A 22656-nucleotide genomic window follows, 5' to 3' on the forward strand; every position below is an offset into this window, starting at 1 on the left:
TCATGCAATAGAAAATGAAAAAAAATTGTTCCCCAGTGGAAAAAAAAAAAAGAAAGAAGTCTATGTATCCCTCTTTCACATCTTGTACTATTGTTGTCACGTGTTTTATTTCTAGTCCTATTATGAGTGACATATGCAATGTCATAATTTTTTTGAAAAATAGTCAACTGCTTTTAAACAGAAATAAAATAGATATAAATTGATGATATTTTATATTTATTCACCTTTTAACCAATTAGTGTGCATGTTTTTGATAGATCAGTTCCAAATGGTATCATTTCTGTAGGGCCTAAAGAACTTTCTTCAAATTTCTTACAACATAGATCTGCTGTTCACAAAGTGTCTTAAGTTTCCTTTATCTGAATATGTCATTAAGTCCCACTCAGCTTGAAGGGTAGCTTTTTCTAATATAGATTCTAAATGTTTTTTATTTATTCTTTTTTTCCTTTAGATACTGTATAAAAAAATTTATTTTCATCTGAACTTGATTTTTTCTGATAAAACTTAGTTATCATTTGTATCTTTCTATAGTTTCTAATCAATTCAGCCAATTCTCTATTTGGGTTATTTTAAGATTCAGTTTCAGAATCAAAATTTGTTTTGTTTTGTTTTTTGTTTTGTTTTTATTTTTATTTTTTAAAATTTGTTTTTTATAGTCTATATTACTTTACCAAAATTTCTTATTTGATTACTCATGTCAATTTTCCCCTTACAGCCCTTGAACATATTTATTCATTTATATTGTAATACATTATTATTCTACATTTTATATATTTTTACTATATCATTGTAACAGGTGAATCATTTTTGATTCTCTGAGGCCTTTGTTTTATTCTTCCTTGAGGCTCCTCTATTTTAGTTTTTCCGCAGCAATGATTTTTAACCAGGACCATAAGAATTTTTAAAACATGCACTACCTGACTGTTTAGTTAGGCGCACTGACCTCTTTTTCCTTAGAACATCAAGTAAAAAAATGACAACAGTCAACACAACAATAGACAACCAGTGTGAATGAATCAAAATTGTACCTATTTCTTTTGTCAGATCCGCAGAAAATATAATATGTATTTTTGGTGTGCTGCAGAATTTCAGTAGTTACTTTATGTGTGTCACAAGATGTAAAAGGTTGAAAATCGCTACCTTAGAGCATAGTCTGTGTTCCCGGTTGTGGTTCTTACTCCTGAGGTGTGGCCTCTAGGCTTTCTAATGATGTTCAGGATGCTCACAGAGATGTCTCCACTCTGCATGAGCCATCATTCTGATGATGTTTCTCAGACTAGTGCAATGTCTGTCTTCCAGCCCATATCAGCTTTTAGCCTGCACCTGTTACCCTCTGCCAGGCCATGTGGAGTCTCAGCCTGTTCGTCCTTCTGATAAGGACCTGCAAGAAATCCTCATGCAGACATCTTGGCCTCTGAGACCCTCTCTCAATGCAGCTGTTTTCTTTCTAGTCCCATTCACACAGATACTAGCTATTTGGGGAACCCCAGTTCCAATCTCTCCATCTTCCACTCTCTGAAACAACTGTGTCTGTCTGGACAAAGTGGTCCCAGGTAGAGAGCTGAGGTAGATTTGTCACTCACTTTGTGAGTTTCACTTCTTTTCAGGATAATATACTGTATTACCTGTTGTCAAAGATCTAAAACAATTGGCCCATATATTTTTCTCCAGTTTTATAGTTTTTGTGCATAAAAGAATAAACCTCTTACCAGTAACTTAATTCTGAACAGTAGAGGAAAAAGCTTTTGAAATTAAAAAAAAATATTTTAAAATCATAATTTTTCTTTTGACAATTTTTCACTGTACATTAGGGGTTGAAGAGTCAAATATCATTATACAGACCTTCAAACAATAGTCACTGCCATGAGAAAAATGGCAAGTGAGAAAGGAAAGTAGAAAAAAATCAAATAAATTTTGCTCATTCTCTATTGTGGAAAATTGTTTTTCAACACAAACTTGATGTATTTTGATTTTATAAGTTAAATTCTACTTTTGTGACCAGAATCTCTAATGTATTAAATCTCAAAATTAGATATCATGTGACAATTAGAGATTTCTTTTTTAATTTTCTATGTGGACTGAATCATTTCAGAACATTTTCAATTATAAAATTTACTTTTTAAAATGAACTTCAACTGAAATTTTATGAAAATGGCTCTATTTTTTTTAGGTTTAAATGTAAAGACCAGTAAGTTTTTGATGGGAGAATATAAAAGAATATATAAGAAACAAATTACTCAATTTCTAGGTGAGCACCTATCACATAAGAGCCACTTTAAATTTTCTATGCAGGGTGATGGATAGATGCTGCTTTAGAAAAGGATGACCCTTGTCTAAGTACCACATGCTATTTAGTTTCAAAAGTCAATATACAGTGCAAATGCAAATGCATCCTTCTCTTGGATAGATAGATGGGCATTTGGTATATATGTTATGTATGTTTACATACTCATGCATACACTCCCATGCTTAGAGGCTATGGTTTTCTCTGTACTGATGACTTATATAATGATAATTTGAATTAGTGATAAAAGCATCCCACTGCTTGAAAAACAAATAATTACAATTGATTGTATACCCTATTATAACATCATTTGTAATTACATTTTTAGTTTATATTTTTAGAGAGTCTGATGCAGACTGTGGGAGTAAATGAATCTGGTGACACTCTATTCACATTATTAAAATGCCACAATAAATTTTCAACACATTTATTTGAAAATGGTTTTTTGGGGGTGCTAAATTCTGATGTTAAAATTAACCAGGTCATATTATGAAATTGGTCTTTGTAAATGTAGTCCTTAAATTATGGGATAGAATAGCAAGTGAGAGCCTTTATTAAAATAGTTTTCTTTAATTTCAGAAATAAAAATGAGAGTGAGCTCTCTACTTAGGCTTCAACTGGTTTTATTCCAAAGTTAGCTATTGCTTATGATAAATGTTGTGTCTTTATCCAATAGCTATTCAGCTTTGTCATCATTGCTTGGTGGACTGACCCTGCAGTCTGAAATACAAGCTGTCAGAATTACTTTGAAATTTGATCGCCTTAGTGTCCTGGCCACTGTTGTTAAATTGGGAACTGCCCCCACAACCAGCACGGCTTACATTCCAATTCCCCTGGCCCTAGAACCATGATTTAAAAGACTCTTTGTTCTAAGAGGACCCTGGAGTTTCATTAAGAATATGATTATATAAAACTGAGACTTCTGGACATAGATAAAGGTGAAGTGGTTACCTGGGAGAAGAGGAGTAGAGGAAAAGGGAGTAAAGTGGGACAAATATACAGTGACGGAAAGTAATCTGACTTTGTGTGATGGCAATCAACACAATTCAGTTCAACAATCAACAGTTCAAATGCTATAGAGATATTCACCGGAAATTTATGTACTCTTATTGATCAATATCACTTCACTGAATAATTTAATTTCAAGAAAAAAATAATATAGTGATGTACAACTATAATAATACTGAATTTAATACAATTACTATACATTATATCCAGAGGTTAGCAACTATGTCAATGTAAATATAATAAAAATGAGCAAGAGTAATTGGTTTTGGGTGTTTGGTTGTTTAATTTTTATTGTATTATCAAATTTTTGAAATAATAAAATTTTTATTTGTTTTCCAGGATAGAGGTGTCACATTTTATCTAATGACAGACAATTAGATCTATAGGGTACCAAGGTATCAAATGCTTTTTGATATGATGAAAACCAGTAACATGGATTATATGACTTTTCAAGACTCTTCTAATCCTCTGATTTATTTCTGCTTGGAGGACTAGAATTGGGAGTTGAACACATTTTGGGACAAGGCTTAAAGGCACAGACAAGGCACAGGGTAATTAGTGTGTCACCTGCCTTAGTGGCGAGCTGCCTATTACTAGCATCCTATATTTGAGAACTTTACACTTAGAAAAGTGAAAAACCATCACCTTTAATAGCATCATCCATTTGTATGCCTTTATTCTTCAAAATGTTTCAAAAAACTTCAATATAAGAAGATTCTGAAAATTCTCTGAATGGTAGTCTAACTCTAGTATTTTCATATCATAAAGTGACTCTCTTGTCATCTAAGATGGCTCTCTTGTCATTTAAGACATTTTTATGTTCATAATTCATTCATCTTATTAATTTTATTTTACATTAAAAAAATCCCTACTCACCCTGTTCAAGATTTCCACAGGAAAAACTTGACAGATATTCAATTCACAATGAAAGCATTTATTCAAAGCTAGCTAGGTACTGAACACTGCCTCAGGGACTGATGGCAAATCCATAAAAATAACATTTTTAACACCATTTACTTTGTATGTCTTGGATAATCTTTGAAACAGCCCCATGAGTCAGTCCCACCAGCTGCCTCAGTCCACGGCTGTGACCATGCTGAGTCATGACTGCTGAACTCTCCTCCTGCCTGTGCAGTGAAGAAGAAACGTGCGCTGGCTGGGTGCCTACTAGGGGCCAGGCCTTGAGTGGGACCCATTATGTGAAACCACTTTATTTAGCCTGCAGGACAAGTTGGTGGTTGAGTGTTGTCACCTTTAAGGGTACAGGGAGTACACCGGGTCCTCAACCAATTCACATCAAATCTGCCTGCCTTCTCTGAAGCTCAACTCTCCCGGATCACTGTGGCCATCTCCTGGCTGACTTAACCTCAGGAGCATTTCCATTTTTACATCCCTCCATTCATTCATTAATTCACCCATGCAGTCCATTGCTTAGGTGTGCACACACAGCCTCCTGAGTCAGTACGTTTCTATACCCATACATCTAGTTGGCTTCTAAGAGCCACCACTCAAACCCAGGAGTAACTACCCCACACTGCTGTTTAGATTCTGGTTCTGATCCACCATATCACCACCCAGACATTAAGCTCTTGGACCAACAGCCTCTGGTTCAAGGGAGCTTTATTCATATCCTAGTATGCTATCACATTGTCAACCCTTTAAGCAAACAGAGCTTTCCAGTTATTTCTTTGGAGTGTTATAGACACACACCCTGTTTTTATGTTTTCTTGAGGTCCTCGTATAGCTCTGAACTCAAAATGCTATTCTGGTCAAGAACAGAACCACCAACAAAATATGCCAATTAATATCATGAGGGCCTGTCTGAAGGAGACCAATCCAAAGTTCTCAGTAATGACCTTCCCAAGAATTGTATGAGCATCATTGTTTGCTGATTACTGACAAAGATGTGAGTCAAGCAAAGCTCTAACCATCAACATTGCACATTTACCCCAACAGTACTGAATGATCCTGGAAAAATCATAAGAAAGTAAAATTTCATGGTATAGTGATTGTAACCATAAGAGGTTATTATTAATACTACAAAATAAAAGCAATTGGTATCCATATTTAAAAGTTGGATACCCAATGGTTTCCAAAATTAAAACATTCAGAATTTACTTGTTGACATTCTAAGTTTCCAAAAAATACCTTCTTAGTGAGATAGAATGAACTTTATGTAGGTAAAATTAATATTGATTATCAAACATAAAGCCTTTCATGATATGACTCACACAATGCAGGAAACCTCCATGTGAGAACATCTTTTAACATCATTGAAGTAGGAATAAAAACACTAATGCCATGTGTGTGTATGAGAGAGTGTATGTGTGAGTGTGTGTGTGTGAGAGTGTGTGTGTGTGTGTGTGTGTGTGTGTGTGTATGTGTGTGTGACAGAGGCAGAGAGGGGGCAGATAGTCAGGAAAGGACAGAGATGAAAAACATCAATTTTTTGTTGCAGCACCTTAGTTGTTCATTGATTGGTTTCTCATATGTGCCTTGGCTGGGGGCTACAGCAGAGCGATTGTCCCCTTGCTCAAGCCAGCAACCTTGGACTCAAGCCAGGTACCATGGGGTTATGTCTATGATCCCACACTCAAACATGGAAAGATGAGCCTGCACTTAAGCAGGTGACCTGGGGTTTTCGAACCTAAGTTTTCTGTGTCCCGGTCTGATGCTCTACCCACTGCGCCACCACCTGGTCAGACATAAGCACCATCTTTGAAGCAGATCTATACTGATATTTCACTGTATTACATTTTCTTTATAATTCCAATCACACAGTAAAAGCAGCCATTAAATTCCTTGGGAAATAATGCAACACCTGTTCAAATCTTCAGAACAGTTGTGCAGAAAAAAATTTAAGAAATGTTTGACCATGTGCAGTTGAAGCTACCACCAGTATTCCAGAAGATTCTCTCATGTCATGAGTCTCATTATTTTCCCTTTAAGAAGATATTCCTTTGGGCTCAAAAGGATGTGAAAGTAAAAGTAGTTCTTTGTATTTGGAGAAACTTTTATAGTGTTTAAATCTCAGACCATGTTTTATTTTACTCTCAAATAATCTGTATGGGGCTTCCTTTCTTTGTGCACACCTTTCTGCCTTTTCATCTTCCTTCCTTTGCATAAACCTTTTATTTCCTCTCCTTTGAAAATCATCCTCTTCCCCCCGACAAAGCCTTAAGCTCAAAAGTTGGCTCAGACATCACTTCTTCTCTGACTCCTCCTCTAAGTCCTCCAGGGAAATTCCTTTCCCCTTTGGGCAAGTTCATCCTGCATGCTGTTCTTCCCGCTTGAAGGCACCTCTTCCTACATGCACCACCACATGGTGATTCACAGCAAATTTACTTGTTCCTATAAGACCAAGCTCAAAAGAGTAGGTCTGAGTTTTATTCTCAAAGGAACATCCTGCTTAACAAGGTACTTGGCATATTCTAGGCCTTCATCAAAGGTTTGGGGATAATGGAAGATGGGTGGATGGGTGGGTGGATGGAAGGAAGGAAGGAAGGAAGGAAGGAAGGAAGGAAGGAAGGAAGGAAAGAAGGACAAGTCAGTGAGTTTCTTAATCATCTTTAATTTGAAAACTGGAGATTCAGATGTGGAGAACTTGTGAAAGATGGCATCAAGAATAAATTATAGGCCCTGGCCGGTTGGCTCAGTGGTAGAGTGTCAGCCTGGCATGTGGATGTCATGGGTTTGATTCCCAGCCAGGGCACACAGGAGAAGGACCCATCTGCTTCTCCACTTTTCCCCCTCTCCTTTCTCTCTGTCTCTTCCCCTCCTGCAGCCAAGGCTCCATTGAAGCAGAGTTGGCCCAGGCGCTGAGGATGGCTCCATGGCCTCCGCCTATGGTGCTAGAATGGCTCCGGTTGCAGCAGAGCAACAGGGGAAGCAGAGCATCACCCCCTGGTGTGCATGCCAAGTAGATCCCGGTCGGACAAATGCAGGAGTCTGCCTCCCTGCTTCTTACTTCAGAAAAATACAAAAAAAAAAAAAAAAAGAATAAATTATATGTTGGATTTTATTGTTTTGTTCCTTTTCATTTTTTGTGGTTGTCTGCAATGTCTATAGTAAGCACATTTTACTTATTACTTTAGAAAATATAATTTTAGTACATTTATGATGAATAAAACAAGGTTTCAGGGATGGAGTTAAGTTGAAACAAGTTTAGATCATGAGTCTTCAAGTTTCTCACTCAATCTGTGCATCCACTGCTAAGTATATGTCAGTTTTAATTTATATCAGTTGTTTCCCCTTAAATTTTTTATTAATAAGTTATCATGGACCACTTGTAATACTGATGATCTTTTTTTTCCCCCTTTTAGGATATCTGTAAAGCCCTATGGTGCCATCGGATTGGAAGGAAATGTGAAACTAAATTTATGCCAGCAGCAGAGGGCACCGTTTGTGGGCATGACATGGTAAGACGCTGATCTTAGGCACATGCATCACATTTAGATGTCAGTCTCTCAACCCATTCATCTTTTCTCTTGCATTGTTATTTTTAAGCCTTTCTTTCCCACACATATGAGCAGACTTATACTCACTTCAAAAGATGGTGTTTATTTTGGTAGTATAAAGAAGACTCTGTTTCACTTTTTTCGATGATATTAAGAGAGATAGATGTTCTGGCAAAGGTGATGGCTGAATCTGTTTAGTGAGGGAAAATGTTAAGCCCCTATTTAACCATGTAGAGAACCAAAACTAGGCGGTGGTGCTAAAGCCACACAGCATAGGTTGGAGACCCTGTCTCAGTTGCATGTCCCTCATTGAACTGAAAGGGGACAGAGCTATGGGACTTCATTTTGTCATCTGCTTGTAGGAAAGAATCAAAGAATTAAATGGATGAGACATTAGTCCTCAGACCTACCTATGCTTCTTAAGTTGATTTTTACTTCTGAAATAATATTAAAATGAACTATTTGAAACTGCCACTTCTGTGTACCAACAATGATCAAATATCAACAATTTGATGTTTTAACCTAATACATCTATTTATAATTGAAGTATTCTTATTTTCTTCTTATAAAACCAGTATTTTTTTCTCTCAGAATGAAACAGGTGGCTCTAAATTGACCCACCCCTCGACCCCACCCACAGGTCAGGCTGTGCCAGCATCAAGGGACAAGGCACTTGCTTCTCACATCTAAACAGATGGCCTGGGTCTATATTTAAGATCTTTGAAGTCTACACCAAGACATAGGTAGAAAAACCAACACCATTGAACACAATGTGTAATCTTGTATAGTCTTTATTTGGGTAGAAGTGAAGAAACCACATAGGTTGATTCATGTTAGCATGAGTCAACATTGACGGGCACTTCTCTTGAGAAAGGGGAGCTGATAGCATCACTAGGGACAGACGAGCTCTGTGTGGATTATTTCATCTCTTCAGAAGCCGTGTGACCTCTGACATGCATCAGTTCTGACCTCCAGGCTCTGAGCCCAGGTGCTTTAGTGTAGAGTCACAGCTTACCCGCCAGAAATGACAAGGTGTTGAGTCATATGGAACCTCCAGCTGGATTTTTCCACCTAAGACTCAGTCTATGCCGAAAATGAGCTGTGAAAAGCACATTGTTGTATTTTTTTTTATTAAATTTAATGCAGTGACATAGATAAATCAGGGTACATATGTTGAGAGAAAACATCTCTAGATTATTTTGACATTTGATTGTGCTGTATACCCCTCCCCCAAAGTTAAACTGTCTTCTGTCACCTTCTATCTGGTTTTCTTTGTGCCCCTCCCCTCCCCCAACCCCTCTCTCCTTCTTCACCCCATCCCCCCACCCCTGTTGCCATCACATTCTTGTTCATGTCTCTGAGTCTCATTTTTACGTCCCTTCTATGTATGGATTCATCTTAGTTTTTTTTCTGATTTACTTATTTCACTCCGTATAACGTTGTCAAGGTCCATCCATGTTATTGTAAATGATCCGATATCATCATTTCTTATGGCTGAGTAGTATTCCATAGTATATATGTACCAAAGCTTTTTAATCCACTCGTCAGCCCAAGCACATTGTTTTTAGGAGAGGTCAGCATCCACTTACCTGAGAGCCGAACATCCATGCAACACTACTTAATTAAATGTGTTAAGTTCCAGCAGCTCAGGCAGGTTTTTTTTCTATTTATCTTTTCTTTACATGGATTTATGGAACAATGCTAGGTTTGGAAGGACAAAAGAAGCATCATTAAGTGTATTTGTATGATGTGCTATGAGAGGTCAGGGACGTTATGTACATAAAGTACCAGACTCCCCATGACTGAGCATTGCAGGAATGATGACCCACCTGTGTATCTATGAGTCATATCTAACATATATATATATATATATATATATATATATATATATTTTTTTTTTTTTTACTTTTAGTGGTGCCGTGGAGGGCAGTGTGTAAAATATGGTGACGAAGGCCCCAAGCCTACCCATGGCCATTGGTCTGACTGGTCTCCCTGGTCACCATGTTCCAGGACCTGTGGAGGAGGGATATCCCACAGAGACCGCCTCTGCACTAATCCCAAGTAAGCAAGTCTCAACTTCCCAACTCACAAGTGAGCTTCTCTGCTATGAGACTTCCAAACAGTGCTTGGTCCTGAGCTCAGTCGTACTCATTCTGTACTTCACATATTACTATAAGAAATGCTAAGTAGGAAAACCATTTCCCTTAAACATTTATGAAATAGTAATATTTCTTTGATATAAGATGCTTAAAACTACTAACAATAGTGAAAAATAATAGACTCATCAATAATATTCCAGAACTGGAATTTAACCATATTTACTTGAAAGATCAAGGACCTGCCTACAACAAAGAAAGAAAAGTATAAAGAACACAAATGAATAAGAATCAATAAGAACAATTATTTTAGGTGAATAAAACAAATTTGGGGGTTTTCATCAAATATCTTTACCTTTCCAAGATGTGCTATAATTGTGGCCTTTTATTATATGACAAGAATGTTAACTGCAGTCACCAGTGCCATGGAGTGAATGGATATCTAAATCTTCCTTCTGCACCTAGATTTGTTTAAGACGTTAGGCATATTGTGGTTATTTCAGTCCTGCCTTTAACATGTGAGATCCAGTTGGTTCCCTGAATAGACAGGATGCCCTTGTCCTGGTGTTCCACATGAGTTCTAGGGGGCGGTGAGCAGGGAGAATTTGCTGTTAGTGCCAACCAGCAGAAGGTGACTGGTGCTTCTGACCCAATCTGGTGTCCTGGTCTTGTCACAGGAAGATGGGTTGTGGCAAGAGGTGGCATAGTTCGGTTTTATTCTGTTTTGCTTTCTAATGGTGAAATTCTGGAAGAGCCACTGCCCTCCACTGTTGTCCCCCTCCTTGTGGAATTCAGAGCTCAGCGATGCTTGCTCTGTCTCAGGCAGAGGAGGCTGGGAGGCATCCATGAGCAAATACATACAAACTCACTATCCACATTCCGACCTCTTCAGCCAATGCCATAAATAATGCACTCAGTGGAAATAGGAAACACTGCCCATGTTGTCAATATATAAGACAGTGGCAGCGACTACTTAGAATGCACCTTTTTAATTTAGCCCTTCTAAATAATTTAACATTATCTGCTACATCACTCCAATACGTCCATTAGAAGGAAGGGGCGAGTAGCTGTTAATATGTAAGGTTTCTAACAGCAAGATATATGTTCCAGACCATCTCATGGCGGGAAGTTTTGTGAGGGCTCCACTCGCACTCTGAGGCTTTGCAACAGTCAGAAATGTCCGCATGATAGTCTTGACTTCCGCGCCATGCAGTGTGCGGAATACAACAGCAAACGGTTCCGCGGGTGGCACTACAAGTGGAAGCCTTACACGCGAGTAGAAGGTAAATCCCAAACCCACTATCTAGCGATAGCCTCCTACTCTATTATCTTCCCTTTTTAAAGAATTACATGATCGATGGTGTGGTGTTCAGATAGATCACAATCCTCTATGTGAGTTCAGTGTCACAGAGTATTTTCTGGGGGTAGTGCGATATATGGCCGCTGGCATCTTAATCTAAACTTGACCAGCTGTGTGGTCAGAAATTAACAAGCCAGATAGAGAACAAGTACATAATACCACAAAGTCTTCAAAGAACTGATAAAAAATTGAAAGTATATGATTTATTGATAATGAATCCATGTTTATTCTGAATTACAAATCCCAGTGGTTGATTGTGATATTGCTATAAGCATGTCACCCACTGGACACTTACAATTGTCAAGAATGGAAGAAAAATTTTAGTATCTTTTTGGAAAAATTAGATAATTTTCAAGTATACTATATTCAGAAAGTGTTACTATAACTGTAAACCTAGATGTTTATTTATAATATATGGAAGATTTTGCTCTTCAGTTGGAGAGAAATATGCATTATTTTTATTATTATAATAGCTTGAACTTGGTAGTGGTATCATTTAAGAATAAAGTTAAAGAACATCTAACATTCTTTTTCTTTGAAATTGGGAATATTGTCCAAACAACACTAGGGAAATATATAATTTGGACCTCCTCATGTGACATTTACTTTCTCCATCTAAACATATGTAATATTTTTATGGTGAGAGGTTTATACAGTTAGTAGATTGTGGAATTTTGTTAGCAGCTTCACACAAAACATTTTTGGTAGTGTTTTCACTCTTAAACTTAGTGAAAATTAAGCCAGTGAGAAACAAGTAGACAGGAGAAAAAGATAGAGAATCTGAAATTGGGGGAAAAAATATGTGTGCTATTCCTGACATTGCTAGTTTTCAGTAAACTATTAATCATGGAAGTATAGATTAAATTTGATTTTTAACATTATTCATTTGGGTCTTTTATCTTGCACAAAGAAGAAAATATTTGTAGAAGAGTCCTGAGACTATGAAATCTCCTAAGACAGACAGAATTTTCATCATAAACTGTTTTCTTCTTACCAGGAAGGGAACAAAGAGAAATGATATTTTTATAAAAGTTTACATTTAACTATATAGATTATAAACCCTTGAAATAAATTATTGAGAGAAAAACGCTACCATTCTTAATTATATGATGGGACCAATATCCTCCATATATTAGTATTTTTTTTGACTACTCATTATATTATAGAAAACACTGTTTTCTGGAGATTTCATCTAAAAGTTATTCTCTTTCTTTATTAGCTTAAAAATGTTATGTATTTCTTTAACTATATTAGCTATTAAGAAATTCAGTAATTACTTTAATTCTTATATTACACTTTATTTGTGAGAATTTTGCATATTGTTATAAAATGGTAGTAACTTTTTGCATTTCTACAAGAGAGTTAATTATACTAGTAGAATAATGAATAGTAATGCTGTAGTTCACATCAACAAATGTTTATTGAATGCCTACTATGTGCCGACCACTGTGTAAAGAACAAACATCAGTAAAGGAGAGAGTAGATTAAAAATTAATAGTGAACCTTTAAATAATAAAGGGAAAAAGCAAGCCTAGTGAAGCAACCATACAAAAATGTTTTTGAATGTATAATTGTGTGGGAGTTATTTAATGGGCAAAAGAAAAAAAGTCTAAAATTTAGAGCAAAAAATGATCAGAGCTTAAGTATCTTTCTTATTTGTGTTTGTGTGTGTATTTCTTTTTAAGATCAGGACTTATGCAAACTCTACTGTATCGCAGAAGGATTTGATTTCTTCTTTTCTTTGTCAAATAAAGTCAAAGATGGGACTCCATGCTCGGAGGATAGCCGTAATGTTTGTATAGATGGGATATGTGAGGTAATAATGATCGTTCATTCATTCAACAAACATCTCCAGACAGTCTGCTTTGTGCCAGGCATTCTGTAAGAAGCTAGAGAGAACAGAAAAGAAACAAACCCTTTCCCTCCAAGTCACAGCCCACTGGGGAAGAAGCCAGATGTATGCATACTGAGATACACGGTGGTTTGTTGAAATGACGGTGTGCACAGAGCACAGGGAGAAGGGACAAGCCAATTCTCCCTTAGATGTGGATCTGGGAGATTTGCAGGGCTTCCTGGAAGAGAGAGCTTCCAAGCTAAATGTGAAAGAGAGAGTTGGAAGAAGAATATTGGAGAGGCAGGTAGAGGAACATGGTGGTGCAGAAAAGCATAGGTTGGTAAGATCCAATTCAGCCATCAGAGTAGCCAGAAAGCAGGCAGGAGTTGGGGTGCTGGGGGAGGTTAGAGGGGGAACCAGCTCCCATAAGAATAATTGAAGGCAGAATGAGGAGTTGGGTTTTGATCCTTGTGTCTGTGCCAATCAGGCATTAGGATTAGGAACGAGTAGAGTCCTGGGATCAGATGCAGTGGCTGAACAGTAGTGTGGACATTCAGTGAAGGCAGGAACAGCTCAGAGCCAAGAGGCCACTTTGCAACTTTTGCAGGGGTCTCCAAGAGACCTGGAAGCCTCAACATCCATTGAGTGGGACTTGGATGACAGGTTGGGGAAGACTCAGTGGTCTAAGTGAACATTTACCCTTGGAGCTTGTTGAGATGTGCAGAAAAAAGTTATGGGAAAAATTTTATTATAAACAAAGTGAAGATGTGACCAGATCAAACCACTGCATGTAGTTACTCAATATTCTTATTTACTGGAGTTCAACAACCTTGGTCTTAGTTTCAGTTTTCTCTACATTGTATTATCATGATAAAGTGGAACCACCCACTAAGACCTTGGTGTAATCCTCTTAAATGCATAAAAATTAGGCTTTGATGATTCTATTAAGATCTTTTTCAGCTTTAAAATGCTTGTCTCTACTTGTTTCATATAATTACTAGTTGATTTGTTAAATATTTCACTATTTTCAGGTATTCTGAATGACACAGCTTTGCAATCCCTTATTTGTAATTCTGAAGTCTAAAAAGTTATAAAATAGAAAGTTTGTTTGGCTGAAAAATATAAGCTGTCCTGAATTTGGTGGCAGAAACCTGCCTTGGACTATTGCAAGGCTATTTGTTGGTTTTCTTTTCCTACTTAATATGAAGATATCTGTGTTTTGTTTTAGAAACGTCATTGCTACCTTGGGCCCTTCTGGGACTTTGTATCAATTACCTTTCTAAAATCTAAAAATCTCTGAAATGTGTCTGTTCTTAAGGATTACAAGCAAGGGATTGTGGACTCTAGTTATTTCATTTCTGAATAGATATTTTTACATCTATAGATTAGATATTCTTTGTTAGGAAATATAAAACTGACAAACATTGCATAAATTATAAGAAGGTCCTAAAATTGTAAGAAGATGAACAAATATGCCCTTTATATAATTTACTGCTGGGAATTACTTCCACGTGGCATGTGATACTACTCTGCCATTGAACAAAAGGATTAAAAAGCACCATGACATATTTCAGTGGACCCTTAGTGAAGACACAATGCTTGTCATTTGTAGTAAGTGCTCTGTCCGTCTGAAACTGACCCATATCTCCAACATGACAACTTGGTAGATATAAATCAGGGCTCAGGATGAGACAGCCATGTAGCAATACTGAAGAATTCAGGTTATATTTGACATTTCAAGTTTCCTACTTTGGACCTGAAGAGTAGAAGTATAGTCTTGCTGTGCACATATTGGGTATCCAATAAATATTTGTTAATGTCCCTGTGTTGGTGAAATTTTCAACTATAGCGGGAGGAGGTTTCCTGCTCAAAGTTTGTAACGTTGCTTGTATTATCTTTTTTTTCATGAATGACATGTGATCTTATGAATATCTCAGAGAGTTGGATGTGATGACATCCTTGGATCCAGTGCTGTTGAAGACTCTTGTGGCGTGTGCAAGGGGAATAACTCAGACTGCACGACGCATAAGGGCCTCTACTCCAAGCAGCACCGCACCAACCGTGAGTATGCCACAGCTGCCTGTGGGGGCTGACAGAGATCTAAAACAGGGACTTCCTGGTGGTAAGACCTTGAGGTGTAGTGAATACAGCAGGCGCTGAGACTCCTGAAAGGTCCCACCGCTGCCTCCTTTCCTGCCTACTTTCAAGCCTTTATTTTGATTGGAAGTAGTTATTAAGTTATTTGAATTAAAATTGTCCTAAGGAATAGTGAAAATTATGACAACTATGCTTCAATTTAAACAAAAATGTCATTTATAGGACTAATATAACCAATTGATGGAACAGATCTCCCATTTCTATATAGTAGCTATGTAGTACTGAAGATGCTGAGAGACTTAGCCTTGGCATAATTGAATGAAATCTCCCATCCTACCCTCTCCCATTTGCTTTGATTTAGAGTATTATCAGATGGTTACCATTCCTTCTGGAGCCCGGAGTATTCGCATCTATGAAATGAACGTATCTACCTCCTACATTGCTGTGCGCAATGCCCTCAAAACATACTACCTGAATGGTCACTGGACCGTGGACTGGCCTGGCCACTACAAGTTTTCAGGCACTGCCTTCGACTACCGACGGTCGTACAGGGATCCGGAGAGCTTGACCTCTGTGGGGCCAACCAATGAAACGCTGATCGTGGAGGTAGACTTCAGCCTCGTGGTTTTAGGTCTTGAATTTGGGGGTCTGTGGCATTTCTGTAGATCCAAGGCTAGTGGTATAATTTTAAGAACACAGAAGCATGTTTACAGATAGATAATGTATGAGAAACAAAGCTAATCAATGCATGGGCTGAATGGGTCATTGGACTTGTTTTTAATCATCTTTTGATTCTTGGTACATGATTAAATTTGTACCCAGAACTACAGCCACAGCTGTGCCATCACATGGGCCCCAGTATCCAGTGAGGACACAGCACAACCTCTTCCTGTTTCCTACCTGTGACTACAGAGGGTCATATGACATAGTCAGGCCTCTTCAGACAACATAATTTGTGCCCATGGGACTGGGCAAACACTGGATATGCTAACTCCCAACTTTTCATTAATGAAATAAAAGTATTTGGTTCAAAAATCATTCATCAGGACTGACCTGTTGTGGAGCAGTGGATAAAGTGTTAACCTGGAAAACTGAGGTTACTGGTCTGAAACTCTGGGCTTGCCTGGTCAAGGCATATATGGGAGTTGATGCTTCCTACTCCTCCCCCTATTCTATGTCTGCCTATCTCTCTTTCTCTTTCTCTCCCTCTCTCTCTCTCTAAAAATTAATAAATAAAATTTAAAAAAAATTTCATCATCTCACAACTAGGTGTTCCAATGTGAGGCACTCAGATGCCCCCACCTGCTCTCTGCGCCTGGCAGTCCCCTCCCATCTGGGATAGCTGCTGCATCTCCACATGTCCCACCTCCATATCCTCTGCTGACCCTGAGCAGCTTCCCTCACCCTGTTGTAACCTATCCACTAGCCTTCTCGCCTTGATTATTTCTCTCCCACCGTCCATCTCAGGCTGTTCGCTTTAATAATTGTAGAGAAACGGAGATGAGTTGGGGTTGGAAATGAGTTCAAGCTATCAGGAACTATTGCTGTGGAAGAGGAGCCACAGAGGCTCAGGTGCCAGGCAGGGAGTATCGCAATGGCCTTGCAGTGCGGCCACCTCTCCAGGGTGCCAACCTGTCCTCCACCAACCGAGACTTGAGCTGCGTTGTCAGGGAGGGGACTGTGGTGGCGGGGAGTCAGGGAAGGGCCAGTGTCGTTATTCACTGGAACATCACATCAAGGACGAGTAAAGGCTCCAAGGCCTAGAGATGGGGATGTCTATCAACAGTTTAATGGTGATATTTCTAGAACAAAACAAAACAAACAAAAATACAACCTCACTGAGATCAGTGGACCTGATACCCTTCTGTAAGCAAAGGTGGTAACTGGTCCACGAGTTCAGGTTTCAAACTAGGTGAAGAGTCCAAACGCAATTCGATGTATTCACAGATACGCTGGGCCTGGGAGACCATCTTGACCAGTAAGATATGTTTCTTCTGGACCTCCAGGGTGCATGCCCACAGGCAGAAGTCCTCCATGCCCAGTCACAGTAGAGCAGGGGTCCCCAAACTACGGCCCGCAGGCCGCATGCGGCCCCCTGAGGCCATTTATTTGGCCCCCACCACATTTCCAGGAGGGGCACCTCTTTCATTGGTGGTCAGTGAGAGGAACACATTGACCATTTCATTAGCCAAAAGCAGGCCCATAGTTCCCATTAAAATACTGGTCAGTTTGTTGATTTAAATTTACTTGTTCTTTATTTTAAATATTGTATTTGTTCCCGTTTTGTTTTTTTACTTTAAGATATGTGCAGTGTGCATAGAGATTTGTTCATAGTTTTTTTATAGTCCGGCCCTCCAACGGTCTGAGGGACAGTGAACTGGCCCCTGTGTAAAAAGTTTGGGGACCACTGCAGTAGAGAGTACTCTGACAGCTTTGTCAGTGGCATGGATGACATCCCCTTCAGCATCCTGGATTGTTACTAGAAAGTGTGACAGTGCGTTTTATGTATCACTTTCTATTATCTAATTCGTTCACATGGAGAGGATTTATGAGGGATTCCAAGGAAACACCAAGAGAAAGCAAGACATAAGTAACTATGTTTGAGGCCTTGTGTGGAGGAAAAATTAAAAGGAAGTTTAGGTGTGCTTGAGTCTAGCTGGGAGTTCATTCCTGTTCAGAATGTTAAAGTAAATTTTGGAGAATGTCATTGTAACCAACTTTTTGTTATTGTTTTAACTAGTTTAAAATAAATTATAATATTGGTTCAGAATGTTAAAGTAAATTTTGGAGAATGTCATTGTAACCAACTTTTTGTTATTGTTTTAACTACTTTAAAATAAATTATAATATTGGTTCCACTTTAATTACCTGTATTTCCCCCTGTCTCATTTTGTAGCTTCTGCTTCAGGGAAGGAACCCAGGGGTTGCCTGGGAATACTCAGTGCCTCGGCTGGCAGGCGAGAGGAAGCCCACTGCCCAACCCAGCTACACGTGGGCCATCGTCCGTTCCCAGTGCTCTGTCTCCTGTGGAGGGGGTAGGCCACTTCTCTTGTCTTTCCTGGTGGTGGGCATGGATGTGGCCGGAGCGCGGTTGGGCTGTGACATGTACTACACTGGTCCTCACCACGTCCAAATCAGTAACTCATCAGATGAGTAACTGCCTGAGGGTAGCAGTAACTTTTCAGGAGGCGGAGGAGAGAACAGTGGTCCTGAGTGTCCTTGAAAGCCTCAGCTGCCTTTTGTTCACCTGCGTTAGTGTGTGGGTTTGAGGAAGTCGTTTAGGGAATGGTTTCTGCTTTTCTTCTATGGGTTTTTTACGCATAGTTTTGTTATGAGGTTATTCAAGTGAAAGTCACTCAACATATATATATCATGTTGGTGACAAGAAATTGAAGTTTGCATGAAAAGTAGAATGATATAGAGTGAGTTTTTAAATCAAATGGTCCTGTCAAAAAATTCAATGGAAAGAAATTTGCTGTAAAGTTGTATACTAAAATTCATAAAAAATCTATAAGAATTTTATTAAAATTGTAGTAGAAGTGACAGAAACAACATGTGAAAAGAATTTCATATAATGGTGGATGGCTTTTTTATCTTAATACTACGAGATTAAGCGCATGTTGAGATTGCTGAATCTTGTTCACCAGAAAAACATTTTAGCTACAGCCAGGGTATACTATCTGGTAAAGAATGATAAGTAAATATTTGCAAATTTAGAAACAAATTAATAAATACTGTCTGATATTTTAAAAACAGACAAATTCCCATTTGAGCAAATGGATTTCAGCTTTGTACATTCCAAGTTTTAATAATTAAGAAATTAATTTAGATGATATTTAAATATAAAAATGGTACACAAATGAGAACTTGCATAAAGAATCAATGAATGAAGAAAAAATAATAATGAACTCATGCATTCTTAAGAGATAAATAATAAAATAAAACTGAAAGATTAACAAAAATATGGTCTAAAAAGTTAACACTAAGTACTTGACATATGTTAATTCTTCCCATTTTAAACTAAGAATAACATATCAAATTAAATGCCAATTCTGACATTAAGAACTTTCTAAGGAAAAAACATGATTCCCTCTGCAAAGGAGGATAGCAAGCCTATGGCTCTAATGGCCTCTGAAAACCTCCCCACCTTTTGTTTTATTCAAGAAACATTATCAGAGAAAGAACACTTTCTTTTGATTTGAAAAGCCCCATTTCCCTATCAGCTCTAACAGACCCATCTCTCAATGAAAAATAAGATTTCCTGACAGATTCAGGTCAGTTAGTGTCTTTTATTTGCTTTCCTAACAAGGTTCCTCTGCTTCTTTTTCCTTTCATTCACTTTTACAATTTGACCACATTTTCTTGATTGAATTCTAAGTCAGTTCTGTGGGGCCCTGGTGATGGAGTAAAGACTTAGAGAGAGCAACACAGACCCAAGATATTGTTAGGAAGCAGCTTCACAGATTATGTCTGACTCTAAGATGGAGACTGTGACATGGTAACAACTTCACTAGACTCTTGTTTCCAATGTAAAAGCATCAGCCATTTCTTAGAATAACATATGCTTTGATTTTCTAAAATCAGCCGTGATTCAGTTGGTCAAGTGCATTTCAAATAATTAATCTCAAATTTCTGATTTACTTCCAAATGAAAATACTAAAATTTGGCTTATTGTTATGTTATAAACTCCACAATGTACCACACAGTGTCTTGGATGATGTTTTTATTATTAATAAAATGAAAATAGGCATCTGATTCACAAAGTTCCTTAGACAAAACTTAAAACTGGCTTAAAAATCAACCTCTTCTAATTTTCCAATAATATTCCCTTCACCATCTTCAGATATCTCTAGGGCTTAAACTTTAATTAGCTTAACAATTAGGTTTAAAAAAAATGGAATAGAATCATTAGCAGTATTGCCCTTGTTTGTTGATGCCAAGCCATTCATTCATTCATTCATTCATTCATTCATTCTTCACTGGTTCACTTGTTCAGTCAGCAGATGTTTATGGGTACAGATCTGAACATCAAACTGCTTAATGTCAGATGAGAAAATACAGAGACCTTTACTTAATTCTCTCTCAGAACTTAACAATGAAATACTATCATAAGTGTTACTTTACATGAATAATATTTAGTGATTTTTAGCAATATAGCTAATTAAAATATGGTACATCTGCATATCTCAACCAAGGTATTAAGTATTTCAATCCAGTTATTCTTCCTTAAATGTGTGAGGCATTCTACTGAGTTCTGAGACTATAAAAAAAATAATAATACATACTGGCCCGTCCTCAAAAACATATGCAATGATGAGAGAGGAGTTAGCATGTACACACACATAACAGCTCCAGATTGCGAATTGCACCCATGAGAACTTGGAGGGGACTCCAAGACCGTGGCGCTAAGAGAGCAGTGGCTTAGCTGCACCCTGAATATCTGTCTTAGTCAGAACTGGAGAGCGGAGGCAGCTTCTGGCGGGCAACAGTGCTTCTCTGTTCATATTACTTGTCCAGTTGGCTAACATCTCTAGACATTTTCTCAAGAACTGCTTCAAATTAGATCTTTCCCATCCTTACTTTGTGTGCTAGAATGTTTTGAATCTTCACACAAGTGGACATTTTCCTTTTATTAACCATTACCTCAAGGGTCTAGCTTGTCCTTTTGGTCCCACAGAACAACTTGAAATAATTTGCTTATTTCTGCCCTCCCTTAGCTCACCTTTGAGCTGAGTTAATAAAGACCCTGATAAATTACAAAATATGTTGCCCACACTTTTGCTCTTCCCAAGGTGCAGGAATCATATACTGGTCCTGAGTCACCGGTTCCCTCATGAGAGGCAGTGGGTTCAAGGGTCTGTCTTAGAGCCAGCTCCCATCACATGGTCATGGCCAGCTCCTTCCCATTGTCCTCCCACTGTGGGTGAGTGTGTGCACCATGGGTTTTCAGTCCTCCTGCTCGCTTCTTTCTCTCTCAACCAAACCAGAACCTTATGAACAGTCAATAACTACCTACAAGATGAGCAGCACCTCTTGCTGTCATTTTAACAGGTCAGTGCTGTCAGGGAAATCAAAGAGTTTGGCCAGTTCCCTGGTAAGCAGATCAGACACATAAGGTTGTCCTAAACCCTCCATATGTGACCATAGTCACCACACTCCAAGCTCTGCTGCATGTGAGGGTGCCATATGCTTATGTGATCATACCAGGCAATACTGTCACGTAAACACATATTGGAATCCTGTAGATTTGGAGCTGCTCCTGAGAATTCCTCCACGCTGGTGTCCTGGACTAACGTCCCTCTTCTGGTTTTAGGGTCTTCGTGCTCATGTATTACAGGCTCACAATATATCTAGCACTCATTGTAGTAATGATGCACCTTTCTCAAGGGACCATGTGCATTCATTTGTGGAATATTTGCCAGTTTTCTGTGTAGTTTTGCTTAAATGGTTGTTTTCTAAGGCTTTTGGCAACAGCTGGAATTAATTCTATAGTAAGAATTATTGAAAACTTGGAGATTATTTGATAAAATTATAGTCTAAAGACTGAATGCTCTTCTTTCAGATACTTTGGAAAAATGTGAAGACTTTTAACATGCTTTCCAAAGAACTGTGTTGAGCTGGTTTCTATGAAGATAAAGGCAGGGTCTGGTCACATTGATCATGACATTCACCACCTTCCATGGCCTGCACTCAGCTCTGGGCTTTTTAGTCAAAAGATGTTCTCTCTGATTTTCTTACTGTAGCCTTTGAATTGTACACTCGGCTCTCTTATCTATTAGTATGGATCATTTTAGAAAATTGGCTTGATTCTGGCATTCCCACAGACTGTGATATTTCTTTCTGACAAATAGTTGAGTGATTACAAGGGCTGTTGAGAAATTGCTTCACAGATGTGCCCTTAGTCAGAAAAATACCTGTGTCTGCATAAACATTCAACGATATGGCTGAGTAGACCCCATTCTATCACAGGAAACTCATCTAAAAATGTACTTATCTACCACCTCATATAAAAATAGAACTTGGGAATCCTAAGCACTATTGGGAATATGACTGTCTATGTATATTTCTATTTTCTCAGCATAGTCAGATACTTTAAAACCATCAAAGGAAAAAACATTTAAATTCACTTTTATGTCCATTATTTTCATATAGGCTGGGAAAACAAATATTACATTAAAATCTCAAGCATCCTTTTGACCTACAAATATATTTGACCTCAAAAATCCATTCACCATGTACTTCTTGAATGTTTAGATCCCTGACCATTTCAGTGGGACATAAAACAGTAACTGTTGTCACCTGGCTATATCCAGGTGAAAAAAATCTTGTCTTTTGGAAAATTCTGTGACTCGATCAGACATCCAAAGCCAGGATGATTTCCAATCATCCTTCTGCCAATAGACAAGTATTCCTCAACCTGATCAGGAGGTGCTTAGCTGCTTGAGGGCACTCACCCTGGGATGGTGGCACTTGTGTTTGCCCCCTTCCCTTTGCTTTCTAAGTGCTGCTAAGAATCCCTT

At 38.2% G+C, this 22656-nt stretch overlaps 1 protein-coding gene across 5 annotated transcripts in view; it reads left to right on the plus strand.

Moving 5' to 3' along the window:
- ADAMTS16 (ADAM metallopeptidase with thrombospondin type 1 motif 16) overlaps positions 1-22656 on the plus strand; it is a 172037-nt gene that overhangs the window by 99963 nt on the left and 49418 nt on the right. For 4 of the 5 annotated variants that reach the window (XM_066253601.1, XM_066253603.1, XM_066253604.1 and 1 more), the window contains exons 11-17: positions 7615-7710; positions 9662-9810; positions 10956-11128; positions 12891-13021; positions 14977-15100; positions 15498-15742; positions 18033-18171. In XM_066253601.1, the coding sequence (XP_066109698.1) occupies positions 7615-7710; positions 9662-9810; positions 10956-11128; positions 12891-13021; positions 14977-15100; positions 15498-15742; positions 18033-18171 (1057 nt within the window). The remainder of the gene's footprint in view (positions 1-7614; positions 7711-9661; positions 9811-10955; positions 11129-12890; positions 13022-14976; positions 15101-15497; positions 15743-18032; positions 18172-22656) is intronic. The other variant, XM_066253602.1, reaches the window with a different exon arrangement.

The sequence above is a fragment of the Saccopteryx bilineata genome, chromosome 1, assembly GCF_036850765.1.
Source record: "Saccopteryx bilineata isolate mSacBil1 chromosome 1, mSacBil1_pri_phased_curated, whole genome shotgun sequence".
Lineage (NCBI taxonomy): Eukaryota > Metazoa > Chordata > Mammalia > Chiroptera > Emballonuridae > Saccopteryx > Saccopteryx bilineata.